This window comes from Ascaphus truei, chromosome 4 (genome assembly GCF_040206685.1).
Source record: "Ascaphus truei isolate aAscTru1 chromosome 4, aAscTru1.hap1, whole genome shotgun sequence".
Lineage (NCBI taxonomy): Eukaryota > Metazoa > Chordata > Amphibia > Anura > Ascaphidae > Ascaphus > Ascaphus truei.
Window position 1 is genome coordinate 30,854,851 of NC_134486.1, and position 24,034 is coordinate 30,878,884.

Sequence of the window (24,034 nt, forward strand, 5' to 3'; positions counted from 1 at the left end):
CTTTATTTGCTCAAACAGCAGGGAACGTACGAAGAAGATATTGTTTATGGACAACTTCAACTTTATTTGAAACGCTTGAAAATGCATTACAGTTGTGCTTCATAGTTATGGCCGCCTCACTAATGCAGACTTCCTGTAACGGGAATATGAAACTGTTATTACAGCTGTATAACCTGCTTCATGGCAGATTGTGCCACTAGCAGCAGCGCCTGCCCCTTGCCTCCCCACACCCTGCCTCCATTTTAACGCCTGTTTGTGCTTTTTTCTCTCCCTCGGAGCTGAGAAAGGCGTGGCCTCCTCTCCCCGCGGCGACCAATCACACACAGGGGGAACGTTTCAAACCACCCGCCGCAGCCAATCAGCAGCGTTCGCGCCCATCGCCCAGCGGAGAACCGGAGCGCGAGCGGTTTGTGTACTTTTGATTACTTTCCCAGCAGCGGGCTCGCTGGCGTCAGGCCGGGGATCCGGTTATATGCGGATCTCTCGCACCCCAGTGACCTAGGACGCAGCCACCTGTGAACAGGTAAAGAGCAGCTCTTGTGCCCCCTTGGATCTGAAGCATAATGTTGTGGGGACTTGTTGAAGTGTCGGCTTTCCCCTCAGGCTGGGGAGATGGCGGCGGGAGAGTGTCACCGTGTGTCACATTGCGGCGGGAGAGTGTCACCGTGTGTCACATTGCGGCGGGAGAGTGTCACCGTGTGTCACATTGCGGCGGGAGAGTGTCACCGTGTGTCACATTGCGGCGGGAGAGTGTCACATTGCAGCAGGAGGGTGTCACATTGCAGCGCGAGAGTGTCACCGTGTGTCACATTGCAGCGGGAGAGTGTCACATTGCAGCCACTTCCCACACGCGTGTGTTCGCGTCTATATGGCGTTGTTGTTTGCGCCGGGCTGCTGTTAATTCTACATGGTGCGTGTTTTATATAACGTATTCCGCGCGCTGCAAAGGGTTAATGGTACCGCCCGCCCGGTCCCGTTTGACTTTCTTTCCTGGAAATGCCCCGGCCCCGCCCCCGCTTCCCCTTCTTGTTGTGAGGTCCCCTTGTGAAGACTGTGACATGTATACTTGGCACTTTTGGAGAAATAAACCTGAACACTTCTTGTTTCTGGGGGTTAGTAAATCCCATAAAAGTTCCCTTCCCCGGGTCTGTGAAGGGGCGTGTAATGAAAGACCCCCCCCACCCTCCGAGGCCTGATCAATGCGCTTCCATGTCTGTATACCATGGGTATTAGATCGCAAGCTCTTCGGGGACAGGGCCATCTTTCTCCCAATGTTTGCTTTTATTTAATACTTCTTACCATTTTGTACCACTTTTTTTTTTTCTATGCACATCTATATATACACCTGAAGATGTTCCTATTTCTGTTGGGAAACCTTGTTTTGGTATTTAAACACAACGGAAAGGTGAACTCGCAGGAGTTTCTGTATGAGTGGTCACAGGTTGCCCGGTGGGGGGGGGGGGGGGTGTGTGTATGTGTGTATATATATATATATATATATATATATATATATATATATATATATATATATATATATATTCACACACGTTTACATTTTCTATTGCGCACCTGCCTGATGGGCATCATCCCCTGTGGTATATTGCCCATGTGTAATTCACCAGTCTGACAGTATCCCTGAGAGGGAACTTTTCATCTTAACCTTTTTTGGAGGCGTGTGTTGCTGGCACCTCCTGGCAATGAGATTACATGTTTGTAGTTATCTTTTGGTTTGCTTCTCTTGGTACAGGCAGTCCTCGTGTTATCCATCGGAACCCGTTCTGGAAGTAGCGTTGGGTAGTGAAACCGTTGTAAAGTGAGTCCCATGTTAATCAGTGGCGGTAAGCGTTGGATAAAGCATTGCAGCGTTGAAAAACGGCCCTCAGGGTTGCATTGGATATGCCATTCGTTGTAAAGTGAAACGTTGGATAGCGAGGACTACCTGTAATTCCCAACAGGGAGGTGTCTCCAAGGGGTTTGCCAAGAGCCTGTAATGGAGGATCCCAGGCAGTATAGTGAGTTTCTGAGGCACTGCATTTAGGCCCCAAATTGCACCTACGGCTGGGTCCATGGTAGGTCAGTGCACAACTGTGCGAGGGGCTTAACTCTAGCTGGAGCGATGTGTGCCCTGTAGTTGGATGCAACGAAGCGACTGTATCGGTGTCCTCGCGCATCTGCTCGAAAGACTACCTCATATAGGATCATATTACTGATCGCGCCGCACACTCCTCCGCACTGTCTCGACGAGCATGGACGCGGCCTTAGTGTGCGTGGCATAACTCAGGGATGCGCAAACTTCTTTTTTTTTTCTCTCTCTCTCTCCTTTGCTCCTTTCCCCCCTTCTCTCCGGCATCGGCAGCAACGCCATTTGCCGCCGTGTTATCATGGCGACGCTTTGCCGAAAGATGGGTAAGGGGCAGTTAGAGGCCTCGCGGGCTCCCCAGGCATTTTATTTAAATGTTGTGGGGAAGAGTGCCGTGCCTCTAAGCGTTGTGCATCCCCGGTATAACTAAATTACAGCAGAAGCTTCCTAAGTCACACCCCACAATGCTTTGCTTCCACGGTGCCATGGCATTGTGGGGCGTGACTTTGGAAGTACCGATCGTTATTGACGGCTATAATCTCCATACTGTCTGTATAAACATAGGTGCAGTTTGGTGCCTTATTGATATGTGTATATCCCTTCCACCCCCAAACCTATACTGAGTGGATATTTTGGATGTGACAGATGGGGGAGAGAAATGACAGCTATACATCTTTCCATTGCCATAAATGTGATTGTAAAGTGTGGCATGAGACTGATTTATCATACTGAATAACTGACTATTCCTGGAGAGAGACTTGGCCACCACTACTGACTATTTTAAAATGAACAACAAATGTGACACCAGCACTCCCTAATTAATCTAAATACAGTATATGGTAGAAAAGTGAACAGTGCAATGAGGGTAAAAGTAAAGCGAACAAGAAAACACTGGCAAACACTAGTCCCAAAAGAGGGGGGTCAGTGGTCCAGTAAAGTCCCCAATGTAACAGCACTCAATAACACTGAAGTCTATAGTATATTGTATAGTAACTTAGTATGTCGTAAAGTGACTGTAAAAAAACGGACGGAACTCAGAACGTCCATTGGTGAAAAAATGATGATGTATATGCTGTCGGCTGCAATTCCACACGCCTGCGGAAGCGTGCTCAATAGGGATGATGTTTCCCCCTCAGCGCTGGTCAGCACGGTCTTTTTGACCCTGGCCATAGAGTAGTCCATCAAATCAGGGGTAGTGGGTAAAAGTGCTTCCAATAGCACTAAGGTGCCCCTAGGGGGGGGGGGGGGTGGTTAGCGGCAACCCCGACGGCCGTTTCCCTTTGGTGCTTTCTCAAGGGATACTCTTTAGCGGGGAGTCCCTACCTAGGGGCCGCTTACACTATCCCTAATACAGCAGGGCCCCGCTCATACGGCGCTGTAAAGCGGGGCCCTACTGTACTGTATTGTTCCTTTTTGAACACAGAGGTGCAGAGATGTAAACCGACTGTTTAGCTGACACGTGGCATCTGACAAGGAGTTGTGCATTCGCTAAAACTGTTGCTTAGTGACAGCCGGATACTTTGCTGCTGAGAGCGTCATGCTGAAAATTGCCGGAAAAACGTAACAAGCGCCGAATCTAATGAATATGGGTATGCATTGGGAAACGCTCTATGAGCGGAACGCAGTAAAGCGGGGCCCTGCTGTACAAGTACACTTGCTATAGTTCTGTCTCAGTGAAACATTAGTATTTACTGATATACTTGCATCTTTCACAAATCCAGCTACAGTAGGTATTTTGTTATTACTCATTCCTACCTGTTGACCTATGTGTAGGTGGATGGATTTGCAGCCCCCTTTCCTAGTTGGCTTAACTTCTATTTTTGTTGGGCTACCCTGTCCTGTCCTCAAATTATTTTTATCAGGGGCAGTTGCTCTAAAGATTGAGTAGAGGTTCATATTTCTGAATCTCATTGTGCTCCGGGCAGTTTTTAATACCCTATTTTTTATTATATTATATATTCATTAAAAGTTATTTATTTTTTATTATATATATATATATATATATATATATATATATATATATATATATATATATATATATATATATATATATATATATATATATATATATATATATACACACACACACACACAGGCATAACGTACGCAATGGGACCGGAGCATGTATGTAAAGCGAAACTGTACTTAAGTGGAAAAAAGGTAGCGCTTCACTTTATCGATGCATGTACAGGCATACCCCACATTAACGTACGCAATGGGACCGGAGCATGTATGTAAAGCGAAAATGTACTTAAAGTGAAGCACTGCCTTTTTCCCACTTTTGATGCATGTACTGTACTGCAATCGTCATATACGTGCATAACGGATGTAAATAACGCATGTGTAACAGGCTCTATAGTCTCCCCGCTTGCGCACGGCTTCGGTACAGGTAGGGAGCCGGTATTGCTGTTCAGGACGTGCTGACTGGCGCATGCGTGAGCTGCCGTTTGACTATTGAGCGAGATGTACTTACTCGCAAGTGTACGTAAAGTGAGTGTCCTTAAACCGGGGTATTCCTGTACTGTACTGCAATCATCATATACGTGCATAACTGATGTAAATAACACGTGTAACAGGCCCTATTGTCTCGCCGCTTGCGCACAGCTTCGGTACAGGTAGGAAGCTGGTACAGGCATACCCCGTTTTACGTACACTCGCAAGTACGTACATTTTTTTAAAAATTGCATCTTACCCCCTGTGTACGTACGCGTGCTTTGCGAGTACGGACACCAGCGGGCGGCGGTGTGCCCTCTCTTCCTTCACCCGGCTCTTCCTTCACCCGGCTCTTCCTTCACCCGGCTCCCCCGGCTCTTCCTTTACCCGGCTCCCCCGGCTCTTCCTTTACCCGGCTCCCCCGGCTCTTCCTTTACCCGGCTCCCCCAGCTCTTCCTTTACCCGGCTCTTCCTTTACCCGGCTCCCCCGGCTCTTCCTTTACCCGGCTCCCCCGGCTCTTCCTTTACCCGGCTCCCCCGGCTCTTCCTTTACCCGGCTCCCCCGGCTCTTCCTTTACCCGGCTCCCCCGGCTCTTCCTTTACCCGGCTCCCCCGGCTCTTCCTTTACCCGGCTCCCCCGGCTCTTCCTTTACCCGGCTCCCCCGGCTCTTCCTTTACCCGGCTCCCCCGGCTCTTCCTTTACCCGGCTCCCCCGGCTCTTCCTTTACCCGGCTCCCCCGGCTCTTCCTTTACCCGGCTCCCCCGGCTCTTCCTTCACCCGGCTCTTCCTTTACCCGGCTCCCCCGGCTCTTCCTTTACCCGGCTCCCCCAGCTCTTCCTTCACCCGGCTCTTCCTTTACCCGGCTCCCCCGGCTCTTCCTTTACCCGGCTCCCCCAGCTCTTCCTTCACCCGGCTCTTCCTTCACCCGGCTCCCCCGGCTCTTCCTTTACCCGGCTCCCCCGGCTCTTCCTTTACCCGGCTCCCCCGGCTCTTCCTTTACCCGGCTCCCCCGGCTCTTCCTTTACCCGGCTCCCCCGGCTCTTCCTTCACCCGGCTCCCCCAGCTCTTCCTTCACCCGGCTCCCCCAGCTCTTCCTTCACCCGGCTCCCCCGGCTCTTCCTTTACCCGGCTCCCCCGGCTCTTCCTTTACCCGGCTCCCCCGGCTCTTCCTTTACCCGGCTCCCCCGGCTCTTCCTTTACCCGGCTCCCCCGGCTCTTCCTTTACCCGGCTCCCCCGGCTCTTCCTTTACCCGGCTCCCCCGGCTCTTCCTTTACCCGGCTCCCCCGGCTCTTCCTTTACCCGGCTCCCCCGGCTCTTCCTTTACCCGGCTCCCCCGGCTCTTCCTTTACCCGGCTCCCCCGGCTCTTCCTTTACCCGGCTCCCCCGGCTCTTCCTTTACCCGGCTCCCCCGGCTCTTCCTTTACCCGGCTCCCCCGGCTCTTCCTTTACCCGGCTCCCCCGGCTCTTCCTTTACCCGGCTCCCCCGGCTCTTCCTTTACCCGGCTCCCCCGGCTCTTCCTTTACCCGGCTCCCCCGGCTCTTCCTTTACCCGGCTCCCCCGGCTCTTCCTTTACCCGGCTCCCCCGGCTCTTCCTTTACCCGGCTCCCCCAGCTCTTCCTTTACCCGGCTCCCCCGGCTCTTCCTTTACCCGGCTCCCCCGGCTCTTCCTTTACCCGGCTCCCCCGGCTCTTCCTTCACCCGGCTCTTCCTTCACCCGGCTCCCCCAGCTCTTCCTTCACCCGGCTCCCCCAGCTCTTCCTTCACCCGGCTCCCCCAGCTCTTCCTTTACCCGGCTCCCCCAGCTCTTCCTTTACCCGGCTCCCCCAGCTCTTCCTTTACCCGGCTCCCCCGGCTCTTCCTTTACCCGGCTCCCCCGGCTCTTCCTTTACCCGGCTCCCCCGGCTCTTCCTTTACCCGGCTCCCCCGGCTCTTCCTTTACCCGGCTCCCCCGGCTCTTCCTTTACCCGGCTCCCCCGGCTCTTCCTTCACCCGGCTCTTCCTTCACCCGGCTCCCCCAGCTCTTCCTTCACCCGGCTCCCCCAGCTCTTCCTTTACCCGGCTCCCCCAGCTCTTCCTTTACCCGGCTCCCCCGGCTCTTCCTTTACCCGGCTCCCCCGGCTCTTCCTTTACCCGGCTCCCCCGGCTCTTCCTTTACCCGGCTCCCCCGGCTCTTCCGTTCCCCGGCTCATCCTCTCCCCGACTCTTCCGATCACCCCCCCCCCCCTCTCTCCCTGGCTCTTCCGATCACCTTCCTCTCTCCCCGGCTCTTCCGATCACCACCCACCCTCTCTCCCCAGCTCTTCCGATCACCTTACCCTCTCCCTGGCTATTCCGATCACCCCCCCCTCCCCCCCCTGGTTCTTCCGATCACCCCATCCCCCCCCCCCCCGGTTCTTCCGATCACTCCCCCGAGCCCGCTCAGAGCCGCGCTCTAGCGTGCGTGTGCCGCCTCTGACTGCCATGCTTCTGCCGCCCGCAACCTGCACGCCGCTTGAGGTAGGGAAAGAAAGGGAGGAGGGACATGCAGGGTGTGATGTGAGGGACATGCAGGTGGGGGGTGATGTGTGAGACATGCAGGTGGGGGGTGATGTGTGAGACATGCAGGTGGGGGGTGATGTGTGAGACATGCAGGTGGGGTGTGATGTGAGGGACATGCAGGTGGGGGGTGATGTGTGAGACATGCAGGTGGGGGGTGATGTGTGAGACATGCAGGTGGGGGGTGATGTGTGAGACATGCAGGTGGGGGGTGATGTGTGAGACATGCAGGTGGGGGGTGATGTGTGAGACATGCAGGTGGGGGGGTGATGTGAGGGACATGCAGGTGGGGGGGGTGATGTGTGAGACATGCAGGTGGGGGGGTGATGTGAGGGACATGCAGGTGAGGGGGTGATGTGAGGGACATGCAGGTGGGGGGGGGGGGTGATGTGAGGGACATGCAGGTGGGGGGGGGTGATGTGGGGGGGGATGATGTGTGAGACATGCAGGTGGGGGGGTGATGTGAGGGACATGCAGGTGGGGGGGGTGATGTGAGGGACATGCAGGTGGGGGGGGTGATGTGAGGGACATGCAGGTGTGGGGGGGGGGTGATGTGAGGGACATGCAGGTGGGGGGGGGGTGATGTGAGGGACATGCAGGTGGGGGGTGATATTATTTTACCCGTGCTGGAGGAGATATGATTTTACCCGTGCGGCCTGATTTAAAAAAAAAAATACTTATGGGGGGGATTTTTTAAAAATGTATTGGCGGGGGCATTTTTAATATGTGTTGGCGGGATGGGGTTGCATGTATTTAGAGGGATGGGTTTTTTTGGTATGTATTTTGTGGGGGCACTAGTAAGAAAAAATCAGCTGACATTAAAGATTTTCTTTCTATAAAGCCTACTGTATTTATTTTGGTTACACATGCATTATTTACATCAGTTATGCATGTATATGATGTTTGCAGTACGGTACATGCATCGTAAAGTGGAAAAAAAGTAGTGCTTCACTTTAAGTACGTTTTCACTTTACATACTGTACATGCTCCGCGGAGTCCCATTGCGTATGTTAAAACGGGGTATGCCTGTATTGCTTTTTGGGACGTGCTGACAGGCGCATGCGTGAGCTGCCGTTTGCCTATTGGGCGATATGTCCTTACTCGTGAGTGTACTTACAGTGAGTGTCCTTAAAGCGGGGTATGCCTATATATCATTTTTTCACCAATGGACGTTCTGAGTTCTGTCTGTTTTTTTCCTGTCAATATACGACATACTAAGTTACTATACAATATACTATAGACTTCAGTGTTATTGAGTGCTGTTACATTGGGGACTTTACTGGACCACTGAATTCTCTTCCCCCCCCCCCCCCCCTCTTTTGGGACTAGTGTTTGCCAGTATTTCCTTGTTTTATTTTAAAATGATGAATAGAAGATCTTGAAACTCGCCATTGTAAGTAAATATGGTAATAAAAATTGGAGATTAGGCATTTATCTTTAATTTCTTGAAAATATATAGCATTGTCTCCCTTAAATAGATTATAAAATATAGTCAGCTTTTACTCACTCGACAGGCCCTCCAAAATGCAAAAAAAGCGTAGTTTAGTTAATAAACAACACCTTTTTTTAAATTTTGTAGTGCATGTCACCTTGTTCTTTACTGTACTTACCTTTTGGACTGTGTGCACTCTATATAATAATGTTTGTGCTTTTATATTAGTGAGTGCCCTGTTGTTGATTCTATCTCATTTGAAATCACCAGGGTTCATATTGATGACCTTGAGGGGCTGGAGAACAAACTAAACTTTACTGCACGGGCACCCCAAAAATATATAAATGATGTATCTGGGATGGAAAAATCTCAGGAGTCGAATATTTTTGCTGGCTGTTGGCAGTTTACAATGAATGTTATTACAAAAGTATAGGATATAGGCAGCACTCCAACGATGAGTGAATCTATACAAAAGAGCGATGGTGGTGCAGTGGGAACAAGAGCGGAACCCTAAAACCTCACAAATATCTACACAAACATCCAACTCTGTTCCCAGCACTCACATGTAAATAATGAATACGTGTTGTTTGGATATGCCAGAACATTTATTTTATTTTTTTACACTAAATTACAAAGTCACAGCAGTGAAAGCACAATATCAATCTATTCCAACATACATGGATAAAAATAAGACCAAGCACAGTGCATAAATACAGACGATAGTACAAAGTGAAACACAGAGTCCCTCCAATGTACAACACAAGAATACCGATAATCATAAAGGAAAAGTGCAGTGAAAAACAAGGGGGAGCAACGTTTCTGGGTGTGGCACCTTCCCACAGACAAGGGGTGTGGGGTCTGTGCTACTTCACTTGACACTGCCTCCCTTGTAATCAAAAGACAGGTATAAATTAGGTGTGGTCCCAATGATGGGAAACCTATTGCACAATGTCAGGCTAGTGTGAAAGCACAATAAACAGGTAAGCACTCAAGGGGAAAATATATTACCACCGGGTTCCAATGTTTGTGCTTAAAGCTGGCACAGTGCAGAACAAATGTTGAAATTGCTAAAAAGCTTAGCTTCGCTTGAACATTTGTTCTGCAACGTGCCATCTTTTTTGAGCACAAACATTGGAGCCTCGTGTAATATCTTTTGCTTACAGGGGAGGTTCTTGCGGAGGGTCTCATGGGAAGTACCACAGACGCCCTGGTCTGTGGGAACGGGGCAGAAGTAGGGGCTCACCCCCTGAAACATTGCCTGCCTTGTTCAGTAAAACAGCGCAAAACCTCATAGTGTAGTATATAAAAAATTATATTGGTATATTCAGCGGGTAAGTATAGCACGTACATCAATAAAAACATATATTAGCATGACATGTTTGGAACATGTTACCACATCCGCAACCGCATCGGATCACGTTGATTCAGCCCAGACAAGGAGATCAAATCCCTTCCCTCTCTGGTAGCAGTCTCTAAAGTCCTTTCACTCGGTTCGGTGTACATCTCACTGCATAGTGAGAATGCTGCTGCCGTAGATGTGAAGCGACAGACTCCTTACTGCTTCCGGATGTCGGGTCTCCGCGGACACACCGATGACATCACCAGAGCTCTGTCACTTCCGTCGCGTCTTTTCCAAGGTATATGTTTTTATTGATGTACGTGCTATACTTACCCGCTGAATATACCAATATAATTTTTTATATACTACACTATGAGGTTTTGCGCTGTTTTCTCTTTTTTTTTTTTTTTTTTTTTTGCACTAGTACTACGGTCTGTGGAGCCATTCCATGAGTACAGTAGCAGTAACCTCCATACAACTCTATGTTCTGTTAACAGGTTTCATTTTTTACTTGTTAAATAACACAGCACTCAAATTGAGATTGAACACTTTTAATCACATTAGTTTTCAATTTGCACTGATTGGGAAATAGGATATAGACCTATCACAGTATCCTGAGCGCAGAGCACTTTTTTTTTATTTCTCTGCCTTGTTCACTGCACTTTTTTAGCCCCTCTCCCTTTTTTTTATGATTATCAGTATTCGTGGTCTATACTTTGCACTCTGTCTCACTTTGTACTATTGTCTGTATTTATGCACTGTTCTGTCTTATTTTTATCCATCAAAAGACAGAAAAGACCAATGCTGCATGTAATGTGACAAAATATATAGTAAATAGTATATAGTTAAATACTTCAATAATATTCTCATGAGTAAGGGTCATTTAGTTAAACCCTTTGCCAAAGTGTTATAAGCCTGCAAGCCACGTCAAGGCATAACCAAATTTGCAGGTCCTAACACTAAACTGTGAAACTTCGTTTACCTCTGTTTGGAGGGAGAATGGCCGCAGTAAGTCTGTCCATACAGCAAAATGAAAAAAACATTCCGTACTTTAAAATGTGGGGAGGGGTGAGCTTAAACCCTGGGAGGAGGGGCCACTAACCTTCAAACAACCGATGCCAGTTTAAAATTGATTAACAAACACACAATCCCAGCAATCTCTAACTCCAGAACCCACCATGTAGGGACAGACCTACTGCCGTCATTCTCACTCAAAACACTTAAAAGAGACGTTTCACAGTTTAGTGTTAGGACCTGCAAATTTGGTTGTGACGTGGCTGCAGGCTTATAACTCTCTGGCAAAGGGTTTAACTAAAATACCCTTACTCATGAGAATATTATTGTTGAAGTATTTAACTACTGTATATCTTAATATATAAATTTGAAATTTGTATGGTTGGTGCTAGATGCGGTGAATCTGATTGGTCCTCAGCCTCTGGCCAATCAGAAGGGTGACATCATAGAGCCACCAAACTGCCGCCTCACCCAGCACACACACACCACACATACACACAGACACCACCAGGTAAGTAAGTAAACGGCCCTGCGCCTCCAGCCTCCCCTCCCAGCTCACACCCCTGCCGGCGGCCATGCGCCTCAAACCCCTGCGCCTCCCAGCTCACACCCCTGCGCCTCCAGCCTGTTCCCGCCTTGCCTCCCAGCTCACCTCACACCCCTGCGCCTCCAGCCTGTGTTCCCGCCTTGCCTCCCAGCTCACCTCACACCCCGGCGCCTCCCACCTCAACCGGGCGGGACCAAGCGGCGGAACGGACGGCCGGGAGGGGGAGGGGGCAGCCTGAGGGAGCGCGAGCTGAGGGCCGCGTGCACGGGAGCCTGCACCTGAGGGAGCATGTTCCACTCTCCCTACCCCCCTCCTCCTGTACACTGTGTCTGTGTGTGACACTGTGTGCGTGTGTGACACTGTGTGCGTGTGTGACACTGTGTGCGTGTGTGACACTGTGTGCGTGTGTGACACTGTGTGCGTGTGTGACACTGTGTGCGTGTGTGTGTGACACTGTGCGTGTGTGTGTGACACTGTGTGCGTGTGTGTGTGACACTGTGTGCGTGTGTGTGTGACACTGTGTGCGTGTGTGTGACACTGTGTGCGTGTGTGTGTGACACTGTGTGCGTGTGACACTGTGCGTGTGACACTGTGTGCGTGTGTGACACTGTGTGCGTGTGTGCGTGTGTGACACTGTGTGCGTGTGTGACACTGTGTGCGTGTGTGACACTGTGTGCGTGTGTGACACTGTGTGCGTGTGTGTGTGACACTGTGTGTGTGTCCTCTCCCCCTCCTATCCACTGTCGTCGTCCCCTCCTGTCCACTGTCCCTCCCTCCCTCTGAGGGGTGGGAGAGGGGGAGCACAGAAATAGGGGGAGAGGAGGGAGCAGGAAATTTAACTCACGGGCAACGCCGGGTCTCAGCTAGTACTATATATTTTGTTGCATTGGGCTTTTCTGTCTTTTGTCGTATACATTTGGCCACGTTCAGTAGCACTCCTCCTTTTTAAGGTGTGTGTTCTGGGATTAGAGCTTGCTGGGATTGGGTGTTTGTTATTTTTATCCGTGTCTGTTGGCATTGATTGATATTGTGCTTTCTCTGCTCCTTTTTGCAGTGTTTCTTGTTGTGATTTTATTTAGCAAAAAATATTCTGGCATATCCAAATAACACACATTTATTATTTACCTACGAGTGCTGGAAACAGAGTTGGATGTTTGAATCAAAGATATATTACAGTTGCTTAGTAATAACTATTCTGACTTTGACCATTGCTTACCCCAGGGCCACTTCATTGGCACATTCAATTACTGCCCAGGGAGCGTATGCTATTGTATAAAGTGCTGAATTCGTAATATTTCTAGTGAAATGTGGCCTATAGTGTGTGTGTTAAAGTAATATTCTCTTACTTTAAACTTTGTGCAGGTGAATTTATTGTGAAAATGTCCGTTCGAAAATACGATAGTGGCGAGTTGGTAATGGGTCGGTGGCCGGGAAGCTGCCTTTACTATGAAGTGCAAATTGTAACATTTGATGTCCCAACTCAACTTTACACTGTGCGTTATAAGGATGGGACGGAGCTGGAGCTTAAGGAGAACGATATCAAGGTAAGGCCGGGTATTATGAATAAGATGCCAAAAAAGCCATTTTTGAGACTATTGTTTTAATATGCGCACTTAATTGCTGGTTCCCGTCTTCTGACATGAATGCTGTGCTCTCCTACATTATATCCGGTTGCATTTAGGAGATATGGAGGAGAGAGAATCCGTCATTTGAAAAGATACTGGCAAAACATTAGAGACGATATGCCTGCGGTTTTGGTTACATTTTGAGGAAACGGCAGTAATTGCCGTAATGACCTATTTTAATAAGCTGTGAAGCGGTCCTTCTCTTGCTCAGGAAGATTTCCTTCAAATGTATGAAGCGGAAATCTTCCCAGCTAAAGGAAAGACGACATCACATTGAGTAGGGAGTGTAAGACACACACGAACGCAGGACTTTTGAACATCCCATCTTTACCTTCAGGTTTTGTTTGCTTCCAGCTGACTGGTGTGTATAAAAATTGTTTTTGCTTTAGATTGTCACCAACAGTAATTCACAATGTGCTCTGTTTCCAAACCATTCTCTCCCAACAAATCGTGGACAAGTCTAGGTATTTTTATTTGTCTATTTTAAAGTGTTTTTTTTTTCCTTTTCTTTTTTGATTTGTAGTGGGTCCTTTGCCAGGGATACGTGATTGCAATCTTGCTTGTTCTATTCGATTTTTTAAGGGTTGTTATATTTATTTATGCCGTTCCCTGTTAAATCACCTAGAACGGGCAGAATATTGGAGAATAGGTGGCAAGACCCCTCTAAACATTAAAATTCAATGTTTACTAACATTACCAAGACTGTTCAATACATTAAAAAAAGAAGCCTCAACACCACTCTTTAAATAAATGCTTAACCAATTAAGTTTCCGTGGCTGCCCCTTTTCAAAGCTGTTATTTTATCTGTCGGCTTTCTGTAAATTGAGCTTTCGTTCTCGTTGCTAAAGGCACAGTTCTACATTGGAACAATTTTAACTGATGACCTTGGTACATTCAAGTTAAACTAGCTGGTTGGTTGTCTGTGTACACTGGACTGTTTGTAAACCTGACGCTTAGCATTGATTTTACTTTCTCCTGTTTATTTATCCTATGTCCCTACCTAACCTGTGTTCAGAAAGTAAGGGGCCTGGAAATCGGATTTACCTTGCCTTTGGGATGGAACAAACAAGATTGACAATCACACCTTTCTCCTCCCCCCCCCCCGCACCCCCTCATTTACCACGACAATTAAAACAAAGTTTAAATACTTATCTTGCTTTGTGTACTTAGTAGGACCACATTCAAAATCTAAATCCATAATTGTAAAATAATTAATTTTACTTTTACAGACTTGTGGGTTATTTAGAAACGCCTAATCTAAAATAGTTTTGTCAAGCAAATGCACTAAATGTCCACTCTTTAATCCATAAATACATTTGATTTGTCCTAAAATATGCAGATTGTAAAATAGAAATGTTGATACTCCAGAAGTATCAGTAAAGTATTTTGGGTAGAGAGCGCTATCAAACAGTTATGATTTGAATGCAAATGTGTTTGTTACTTGCTCTCCTATCCAATACGATATTCCATTTGATGTAGAATAAGCTGGAGGGATTTAGTGAACTTTTAATCAGGAATTACTAGAAATGGAAAATGTAGAACTCGTTTTATGTCACACCTTATCTAATTTGTGATTGTAGACTCTCATTCCTTTAGATCAGGGCAGCACAATCGTCTACTTTTTTTTCTTTCTTTTTTTTTTCCCCCCTGCGTCCCCCCCCCTCCGCTGCCTCTTACCTTGCCTCTGGCGTTGGTGTCGTGATTGCAACGTGACAGCACATGACCTTGCAGCGCCATGGTGACGCGTCTACAGAAGCAAGTTAAGGGTAGTTTACAGAGGCCTTCGCCGCTTCCCCGACACTTAATTTAAGTGCCTTCGGGAAGCGCGCGGGGCCTCTGTAAACCCTGCGCCCCCCACAGCGAATCTCGTGCTTTAGATAATCAAATATCAATGCGTTATGATATTTGATTATCTAAAGTGTGTAAACACTGAAGTGTGCAAACTGGGGGATCACAAGATTTCTGGGGGTGGGGGGGGTGCAGCAGTTAGAGGCCGCGCGCTTCCCCACAGGCATTTAAATTAAATGCCAGGGGAACGCTCGAGGCCTCTAACTTCACTTACCTTGGCTTTGGGCGACGCATCGCCATGGCAAAGTGACATCATTTGACAGGAGAGCAGGCAGGGGGTCGCAGACTGAAAAGTTTGCGCACCCTTGCATTAATGAAACAATTCCCCTATGTCATAAATCTCACTAAGAATGTTTATATTCTTTCAAAATGTAAGAGGAGGAAATCTTGTGTACCTCTTCTTCTTTTTCTTTTTTGTTCCTGTGCTGAATCCACACTAAGTGAACCAAAAACATGTCCATCATATCAGTACGATTAAAAGCATTGGTACAAAAGTGGAATTTGTGAACGGGAAGAGGCTGACATTTACAGGTGGTCTATGAACACAATGTGAGGATTTATGATGACTCTAACCTTGATGAAATCTTCCTACCCTGACAGCATGCAGCTGCATTCCGGAGCAAGAAACGCTCCGTCTCTCCCTCCAGACGCAGAAGTCGATCGAGGTCTCGGTCCCCTGGGCGCGCACGTTCTCCAGCTCGTACGCCGAAGAATGCCCTGCAGCCACCTTCTCAAATCAGAGATTTAACAAAGGGAGACATCTTACAAATTCATCTAACTCCACTGGTATTGACATTTTTTTATTTGGTCTCGCTAGTCGCTTATTTTAATATGATCAATCATTTTAAATACTGTTTAATTTTCAATTATATTGGAGTGGAAAAGCTATTCCTGATTTTAAAAAGAATTTATTCAACTACTCCGAACAGTCGTTTTAAATGTTTATAAGTATAGGTATTGAAATGAAATATTGTTTTTTCTTATTTTTCCGCCTCCTCCTTCATTGTTTGTTCAAACGTTGCAAAAAAAATGAAAATATAAATGGGAGACTTGTTTTCATTTCAGAAATTACATGAGTACAAAGTTGGCAAGCGCAACGGTGAACCAGAGGGTATTGAAAAAAATGTTGCATCTCAGAGGATTACACAGGTACATATGTATTTTATATAAAAAGTCAAGCTTACCTAGTGGCATGTTGGTGCTGTGTAGGTCTGGGTGATATACCGATATGCAGTAATATCGCGCTAACATAATCTCCTGGGAGTGGGAACCCTTAAACCCTTCCTCTCTCCCCCCCCCCCCTGGACCCTTAATCCTCTTGCCATGCCTGCACTTCACCATTTCTCACCCACACTGCTTCCATCACCCTAACATCCCCCTCATCCCATCACTGTCGGCCTTTAATTTTGAACATTTTCATAATTAGAACTGATTTTTCGACCATTCTTAATGGTTGAAAAATCTGTTTTTATATTTTTAACGTTTTATAAATGAAATCTGTTTTTAAATGGAGTATCTCTGGGTGAATGATGGGGTGTTAGGGTGATGGGAGCAGTGTAGGTGAGAAAAGGCAAAGTGCCCGACGTGGAAAAGGTTTTGGAATGAAGGTCCCTTTTGTTCTAGTAAATCTAAAGAATTTTTATTTTGAGAAGACATTTTATTTAGATTTCCTAGAACGGTTTCAGACTTGCATTTTAACACATTAGTTACATATAGTTACATAGTAGATGAGGTTGAAAAAAGACATAGGTCCATCAAGTTCAACCTATGCTAAATTTAGACAACAGATACTTTATCATATATCTATACTTATTGATCCAGAGGAAGGCAAACAAAAAACCCCATTAAGGGGAAAAATTAATTCCTTCCTGACTCCAAGAATTGGCAATCGGATTAATCCCTGGATCAACATCTTTCCCATATATACTTATTTGGTATATCCCTGTATACCTTTCCCATCTAAAAAGATGTCCAACCTTTTTTTTTTAACAAATCTATTGTATCTGCCATCACAGTCTCCATGGGTAATGAATTCCACATTTTAACTGCCCTTACTGTAAAGAACCCTTTCCTTTGTTGCTGGTGAAATTTCCTTTCCTCCAACCTTAAGGGATGGACCCGAGTCCTTTGTACTGCCCGTGGGATGAATAGTTCTTTTGAAAGCTCCTTGTATTGTCCCTGAATATATTTGTATATAGTTATCATATCCCCTCTTAGACGCCTCTTTTCTAATGTAAATAAATCTAATTTAGCTAGCCTCTCCTCATAAGTTAGATTGTCCATCCCCTTTATTAATTTGGTGGCTCTTCTCTGCACTCTCTCTAGTTCCAAAATGTCTTTTCTTAGGATTGGTGCCCAAAATTGTACTCCATATTCAAGGTGTGGTCTTACTAATGCTTTGTAAAGGGGCATAATTATGTTTACTTCCCTTCCATCCATTGCCCGTTTGATGCAAGATAAGATCCTATTTGCATTTGCAGCTACTGCATGACATTGGGCACTATTGCTAAGCCTGCTGTCTACAAGCACTCCTAAATCCTTCTCCATCAAGGATTCCCCCAATATATCTCCATTTAATTTGTAAGTTGCCTTTTTATTCTTGCATCCCAAATGCATAGCCTTACATTTATCTGTATTAAACCTCATCTGCCATTTACCTGCCCACGTTTCCAGTCTCTCCATGTCCTTCTGAAGAGAAATTACATCCTGCTCTGATTCTATTACCTTACACAATTTAGTATCATCAGCAAATATGGAGACTTTGCTCTCGATGCCAACCTCAAGGTCATTAATAAAGAAGTTAAAAAGCAGGGATCCCAGTACCGATCCCTGAGGTACTCCACTCACGACTTTAGCCCAACCTGAAAAAGTTCCTTTTATGACAACCCTCTGTTGTCTGTCCTTTAACCAGTTTTCAATCCAGGTGCATATATTATTACTGAGTCCAATTTTCTTTATTTTGTACACCAACCTCTTGTGTGATTTATCGCAATATATCGTTATCATGAATATTGACTAACCCTAGTGCTGTCACTTGACAAATAGCACCTGGTCTATAATTTTTATTGTTTCATAGTTCAAGTTATGTCTAATGCTTTGTTTTAAATGTGAAAAGTTGAAATTAAATGCAATGATACATTTGAAGAGTTATGCATTACATTCTGCTTTGTCTTAATTTAGTAATTTCATAATACAGTACCAGCGTAAATGTAAAAAAAATAATAATAATGTAGCCTTGAAAACCTAGAACCATAACTACAGATGTAGCCAGACTTGCTGCCCCCAAAACCGCAGCATTAAAAGCACATCACAGCGGTCCCAGGGACTGCAATAGCCGCGGCTGCCTGTGTGGGGGAGGGTGCCTGTTCTTCAGAATCCCCCCCCCATACCCCCCTCCCCCCCCCATACTCCCCCCCCTCCCCCCAACAGATAGGCTGATGCCTAGGTCAGCATTCCGCTGCTTCCCTGGCAGCTGGTACTGTTAATCTGGCGATATCTGCAGTTGATCTTTGGGCAGTGGCTGTGGGTTGCTCAAACCAAACAATGTTTTCAATATACATAAAGGTGCACCATTTCCTGACACCTGGACATGTCTCGTACATCTTTATACTAGATATCCTGTTGCTCCTTAGCAGCATTTTCTGAATCCCTACCTTTTCCTTCATTATGTAGAAGATCTTGAAAGTGCATATTTTAATTATTCATATTTATGCTTTGCCTCAAGTCTAATTCACAAAAACTGTTTTCATAGTTAAAAGTGGAACAAGAGATGGAAAACAACAATGAAAAGGTGTTGCGATATATTTTCAACCCCAGAAAAGAGGACAGCATAACAAAAGGAATCTTAAAAGAAGAAATCGCGAAAGAAAAAATCGTGAAAGAAAAAGCTGTTGAAAATAGGAAAGTATTGGAATTTGGAGGAACAATTGGTATGTCCTTTTTTTTGTTTCTGCAAACTCCTATTAAAAAGGACACCCCTTTTCCTTGAAAGTGATCATACTCCCTAAGGTCCGTTCTATACTGTATGCGTGCCGCGCGTGCCGCATGCTTTTCCCTTTTATAGAGCCGGGAGCGTGCGCGCGTGCGTGCGTGTGTGTTTTTTTTTAAAGAAAAAAAAAGTTTAATATTTTTTTTTATTTGTGCAATCATTGGCACACACACACACACACACACGCGCGCGCGCGCATACATACATACATTTGAGCACCGGTAGCGGCGCAAAATCATCTTTTCCCCGTCTTCGCCGCTGTCTGTCGGCTCCCCGCCGTGCACGCGCGGCCCTTGTATAGAAGGGCTGACTTGACCTCAAAGCCATTTATCACTACCGTGCGTGCGTAGCACGCCCCGGCAGTATAGAACGACCCTAATTCAGGCCATCCCCTTTACAATTGTGCTAACTATGTAACTAAAACAGTTCTATTGTTGTTTCTCGAATAATACTAGTTTGGTATTTTTCCATTCTACAAATTGGCTTCATTGTTTTGATTAGCACTGCTTCCAAACTATGCTTCAACTCCTACCAGAAGTTATTACAGTGTTGTAAAATACATTACATTGACTTTTTTTTTTTTTTTTTCTTTTAACATTTGTTTGCGTTTTAGGGGTTTCATTTATGATCTTGGCCCAGCCTGTCCTTCTCTACTACTTACTGTTGGTGTGTGTACAGAAGGATGCAAGCATTTTCAATTTCCATTCAGGATTAACCGTCAGTGATTTATGGAACACTACAGTTTTTGGGGTTTTCCTGCTGTGGATATTTCTGCAAGCACTGTTCTACTTGCTTCCACTGGGAAAGGTAAAAGACTTGTTTAAAACCTTTTTTTGTTATTGCCTGTTGGGGAAAATGTAAAACAAAGTACCGGTCATGGAATGACCTGCTATGATTTCTAGTTGGGGACTTTCATTAATGAGCCCCATTTTTTTTATTACATTACAATTTAGATTAAAATGTTTCCCCTTTGTTAGATTCTATTGTCACCTTTTTTTTGTATTTTATTTCATACGCATATTATAGCTACATTTCCGATAAATTCTGCCTTAACAGAAATGTTTCATCTGTAGTTACCAAATTTAATGTTCTAAGATTACAGATGGAGTGCCACTTGTAAATGGGAAGAGACTGAAGTACAGGATAAATGGTATGTTTAGTTTCTATCAGAATTAGTTTTAAATATGCAAGTTCTTAAATATTTTTTTGAACGTTCCTTGATAATGGCTCCATTTTCCTACAATATAAATGTTTAACCCGAGCTCCGTGGAATACTTGTTCTGTCAGAGGTTATGGGGGGTGGAAGGTTGTGGTTATTTTGCTTATAAAGACACCATGTTTTTTTTGCTATATTTCTCTACCTACACCCCACCCCCCCCATTTTAAAAACGTGGATTAATATGAGTTGTAATGCGATTAACTACATTTAATATGAAAAGATGTTACTAAAACATACGTTGTAGTTCAGCCATAATATTTTAAGCACATTGGGTAGCACTTTAATTTAATTTTTTTTGCTCACCATAATTTTGTCTCAAATAAAAGGTGGTAATTCTGTAAACAACGAGCTGGTATCTATATGGCGCAATAAATACTGATGCTTTGTTGTATACACTGTGATTAAATTCTGTTTCCATACCTTATTAGTAATTTATTTGCATTTTGATCAATCCTTATTATTAAAGTGTGTGTATATATTTATTTTTTCTGTAACAGGATTTCATGCGTTACTTCTGACTGCAGCAGCAGTTGCAGTGACCTTGTACTGCAAGATCAGCCTTCTTTACGTCTTTGAGAATTATCTTCAGTTTGCGGCTTCTGCTACCCTTTTCTCCATTCTTCTAAGCATCTATCTATATGCACGTTCTTTGAAAGCCCCAAATAACGAACTTTCATTGGGAGGTAGCTCTGGTAGGTCTTTTTTCATATACATCCTAAAACCTTTAAGACAATGTGAAAAAGCAATTTAATTTCTTATTAATAATAAAATTATTACATTACAACCAAACTATTGCTTCTCTGCATCGCTTGCAGAATTACTCCATTAGGCAATTCTCTGGCTGTAGAATGGCAGAGCGCAAAATAATATAATATTTTCTTGTGCCAATTATTTATTTCACATATGGCTTATGCTCTGTCAGGCACTTTTTCTAGTATTTTCCTTATCTAGATTTAGACAGTTACCAAATCATATGCTCTATTATAATTCAATAATTCTTTGCAGGACATGTGATATATAGCTTTTTCATGGGTCGTGAATTAAACCCCCGCATTGGAAAGTTTGATCTTAAATATTTCACCGAACTTCGTCCTGGACTAATTGGCTGGGTAAGTTGTCTTAAGGCCACTGGTGGACATAGTTTTATAACACTACTTGTTTAGAGTGTGTGTGTGTGTGTGTGCACGCGCACGCACTCTTCTCTCGTGAATTGAAACATTTTAAAACTAGTTCTCAAGTAAAAATTCTCTGACTGGGCAGCCCATGCAGGGGGATAAAGTATTTAGATACAACATATTCAGTCATTAATATCCTTCTAATAGTTTTGTTTTTAATGGAAGGATTGTATCTATATGAAGCATACGGTGCCTAAATTTGATCCATTAACCCTTTGGTGCCCCAAGGCACGTAGCGGCTGTCATGGGGTCTGGCACCCCTGTTGCCCCATGATGTCGTAGTGGCTATATCATACCCGCAGAGTGCTCGTTTTTCCAGGGCAGATCATGTCCTGTGCTTCTATGGAGGCACGGGCGCGATCTCGTGCAGGGCAATGGAAGAGGACTGCGCTTCCGTTCTGCAGGCTTAGGACCGCTACCATCACATGAAAGTTCTATAGAGCGGTCACGTAAATACGGTGTGCTGGAGAGGCCGTGCCACTCTGCTGTTCAAATGGTTAAATGTATTTTCCTAGTCTAGAGTGCAAAATGGACAACCGAAGAGTTAAATTGTACAGAAACGTACAGCTTTCTAATTACCTTTGCTAAAGGGCCATGGTTTTTGTTTTTTCTTCTCTTCCTAGGTTCTCATTAACTTGATAATGCTCCTGGCGGAAATGAAAATGCAGAACCGTGGTGTTCCCTCGGTATCTATGATCTTGGTAAACAGTTTTCAACTGTTGTATGTCGCCCATGCTTTTTGGAATGAGGTAATTGGTCTTCATGGTTTAAAACGGGAAGTTTTTTGTGAAATGGAAGTTTTTACAAACTAACAAGGTTACAATTAAATTTGAAATAAAACTTGTTTAAAAAAAAAAAAAAAGGTATATTCTATTAACCCATTGTGTACAGGAATTGCTTTAAAATAGACAACACCGGTTATCACTGTACCTGTAACCTTTGATATCTTTTGTATAAAATCGGGTCGGAGTGTGCTTGTACATATTTTAGCCATAATGCTTTTCTCCATTGCCCAGGGCTCCCTTTTTTAAGGTAAAACAATACCACTTTATTTAAACTTTCCCTTTTTTTGTCCTACATCGTGCAAACACTTTGCCAACCTAAGGTTCTAAGTCATAAAGTGAAAAGTCCATGAATATTATGGGAGAATATGTTTGAGCAAACTGTTCATCAGACAGCTACCACCAAGATCAGCAAAGATTTGGTAACACTAATCTGACCACACATGCTCACTGTACAGCAAGCAGTGCAGAGTCACAACAGAGAACAACATGTTTTACCTAGCTGAGCTGTGGTGCTCTTCCCACTGTAATATCCCATCCAACTAAAACTAGCCTCTTTTTAACCACTTGGGTAGCAGCAGCTTTTTGAATACTGAAGTGACCGGAACTGGATGTACAATCCAGCTAACTTCATGTAACGTTGTAGTTTATGATGGCATAGTTTTTGTTATATAAATTATATGTGCATGTGATTCTGCACATTTTCCTTGTATGGCTTGCATTCTAAAGATACTTTTATTTAGATGGGATACAGCCCACTGCAGGGGGGTGTTAGATTTATCATGGCTATATGTGAACATGATCTATATGTATACTGCAGGCCACGTTTTCTCTTCATATGGTTGTTTGCCTTCTCAATTAACTTGGACAAAATTTAAAGCCCTATAAACACAGCAAAGCACATTCATGCTCAAGATCCCTTTGTCCATGTAGGTGTATGTATTTACATTCATCATTTATATAATCATACTGAACGTAATTTGTACAGTTCCTGCATCATATACCCACACCTTGCTGTGGCATATGTTTGAAAATATATTCAAGTTTTAGTTCTGTCCTAGATACTGTTTTTTTTTATTATTATTTTTACAGAACATTCTGTTAGATTCTTTTTATCTTGCATGTTATTGCATTAAAAAAACATCTTTAGTACAATAAATGTATATATTTTTGCTTTTAGGAAGCGGTCTTGACATCTATGGATATTGTGCATGATGGATTTGGTTTCATGTTGGCCTTTGGAAACCTAGTGTGGGTTCCATTTACTTACACTTTACAGACATTCTATTTGGTCAACCACCAGGTGGATATTTCTTGGACAGTTGCTTCAGCAATTATTGCTTTAAACAGTAAGCATATGTATTTCTCCAACTACTATTTCTGTCCAAAAAACTAAAAATGTATAGAAAAAACAAATGGGTATGTATTTTTGTATTCATACTGATCCAATACCACATGCAGCGTTTTTCAAAATAAGTGTGTATCATCTCATATACAGTAAAAGCCCTGACCATAAAATTAATCCGCTTTAAAAAAAAAATGTTTAATTCCACCAGCACCCATAAAAGTATATGGAAATAAATATGATCTACTTTTCCGTTTAGCTTCTTTATACTGACAACACAAACCCACAGCTTTGGTTAATAAGCTAATATAGGCTGGTTTTAATTTAAACCACATATACATACATCATTGTATATTTGCCAAAACATAAGTGAACCTGGCAGCAATACTTTAAAGAAGGCTGGAGTTAAAACGTGGTAAAAAAATAGTATATTCTGGCTGTAATAGCAGAAGTACAGCATCATTGATTGCATTAGAATGTTGGTAAGTTCTGGAGGGGCAGACTAGCAATACTGCGAAGATGGAAAGTGCTGGAATGAATGTGGTGTTGATTGAGATGAGTGTCACTGACCCCATGGCATTGGATTGGGGGTTTTAGAACAGCGACCCCTATGGGATCCTGCTAAATGGAGTCGTGAGGAGGTACCAGCTAAGTATGCACTGAGTAACC

The 24,034-nt window shown here is 44.5% G+C and overlaps 2 protein-coding genes across 3 annotated transcripts in view; one reads left to right on the forward strand and one right to left on the reverse strand.

Moving 5' to 3' along the window:
- The first annotated feature begins 363 nt into the window (after positions 1–363).
- The window catches only part of LBR (lamin B receptor), a 30,101-nt gene continuing 6,430 nt past the window's right edge, over positions 364–24,034 (forward strand). Inside the window, exons 1-12 of one of the 2 annotated variants that reach the window (XM_075595509.1) lie at positions 364–523; positions 1,748–1,813; positions 12,746–12,927; positions 15,457–15,642; positions 15,922–16,005; positions 18,608–18,785; positions 19,458–19,651; positions 19,940–19,994; positions 20,561–20,755; positions 21,069–21,172; positions 21,862–21,987; positions 23,201–23,369. In XM_075595509.1, coding sequence (XP_075451624.1) covers positions 12,763–12,927; positions 15,457–15,642; positions 15,922–16,005; positions 18,608–18,785; positions 19,458–19,651; positions 19,940–19,994; positions 20,561–20,755; positions 21,069–21,172; positions 21,862–21,987; positions 23,201–23,369 — 1,456 coding nt within the window. In that variant the 5' untranslated portion in view covers positions 364–523; positions 1,748–1,813; positions 12,746–12,762. The remainder of the gene's footprint in view (positions 524–1,747; positions 1,814–12,745; positions 12,928–15,456; positions 15,643–15,921; positions 16,006–18,607; positions 18,786–19,457; positions 19,652–19,939; positions 19,995–20,560; positions 20,756–21,068; positions 21,173–21,861; positions 21,988–23,200; positions 23,370–24,034) is intronic. The other variant, XM_075595508.1, reaches the window with a different exon arrangement.
- DNAH14 (dynein axonemal heavy chain 14) overlaps positions 20,628–24,034 on the reverse strand; it is a 368,675-nt gene continuing 365,268 nt past the window's right edge. Inside the window, exon 88 of the mRNA XM_075595506.1 lies at positions 20,628–20,785. The gene's annotated coding sequence lies outside the window, so the exon portion shown is untranslated. The remainder of the gene's footprint in view (positions 20,786–24,034) is intronic.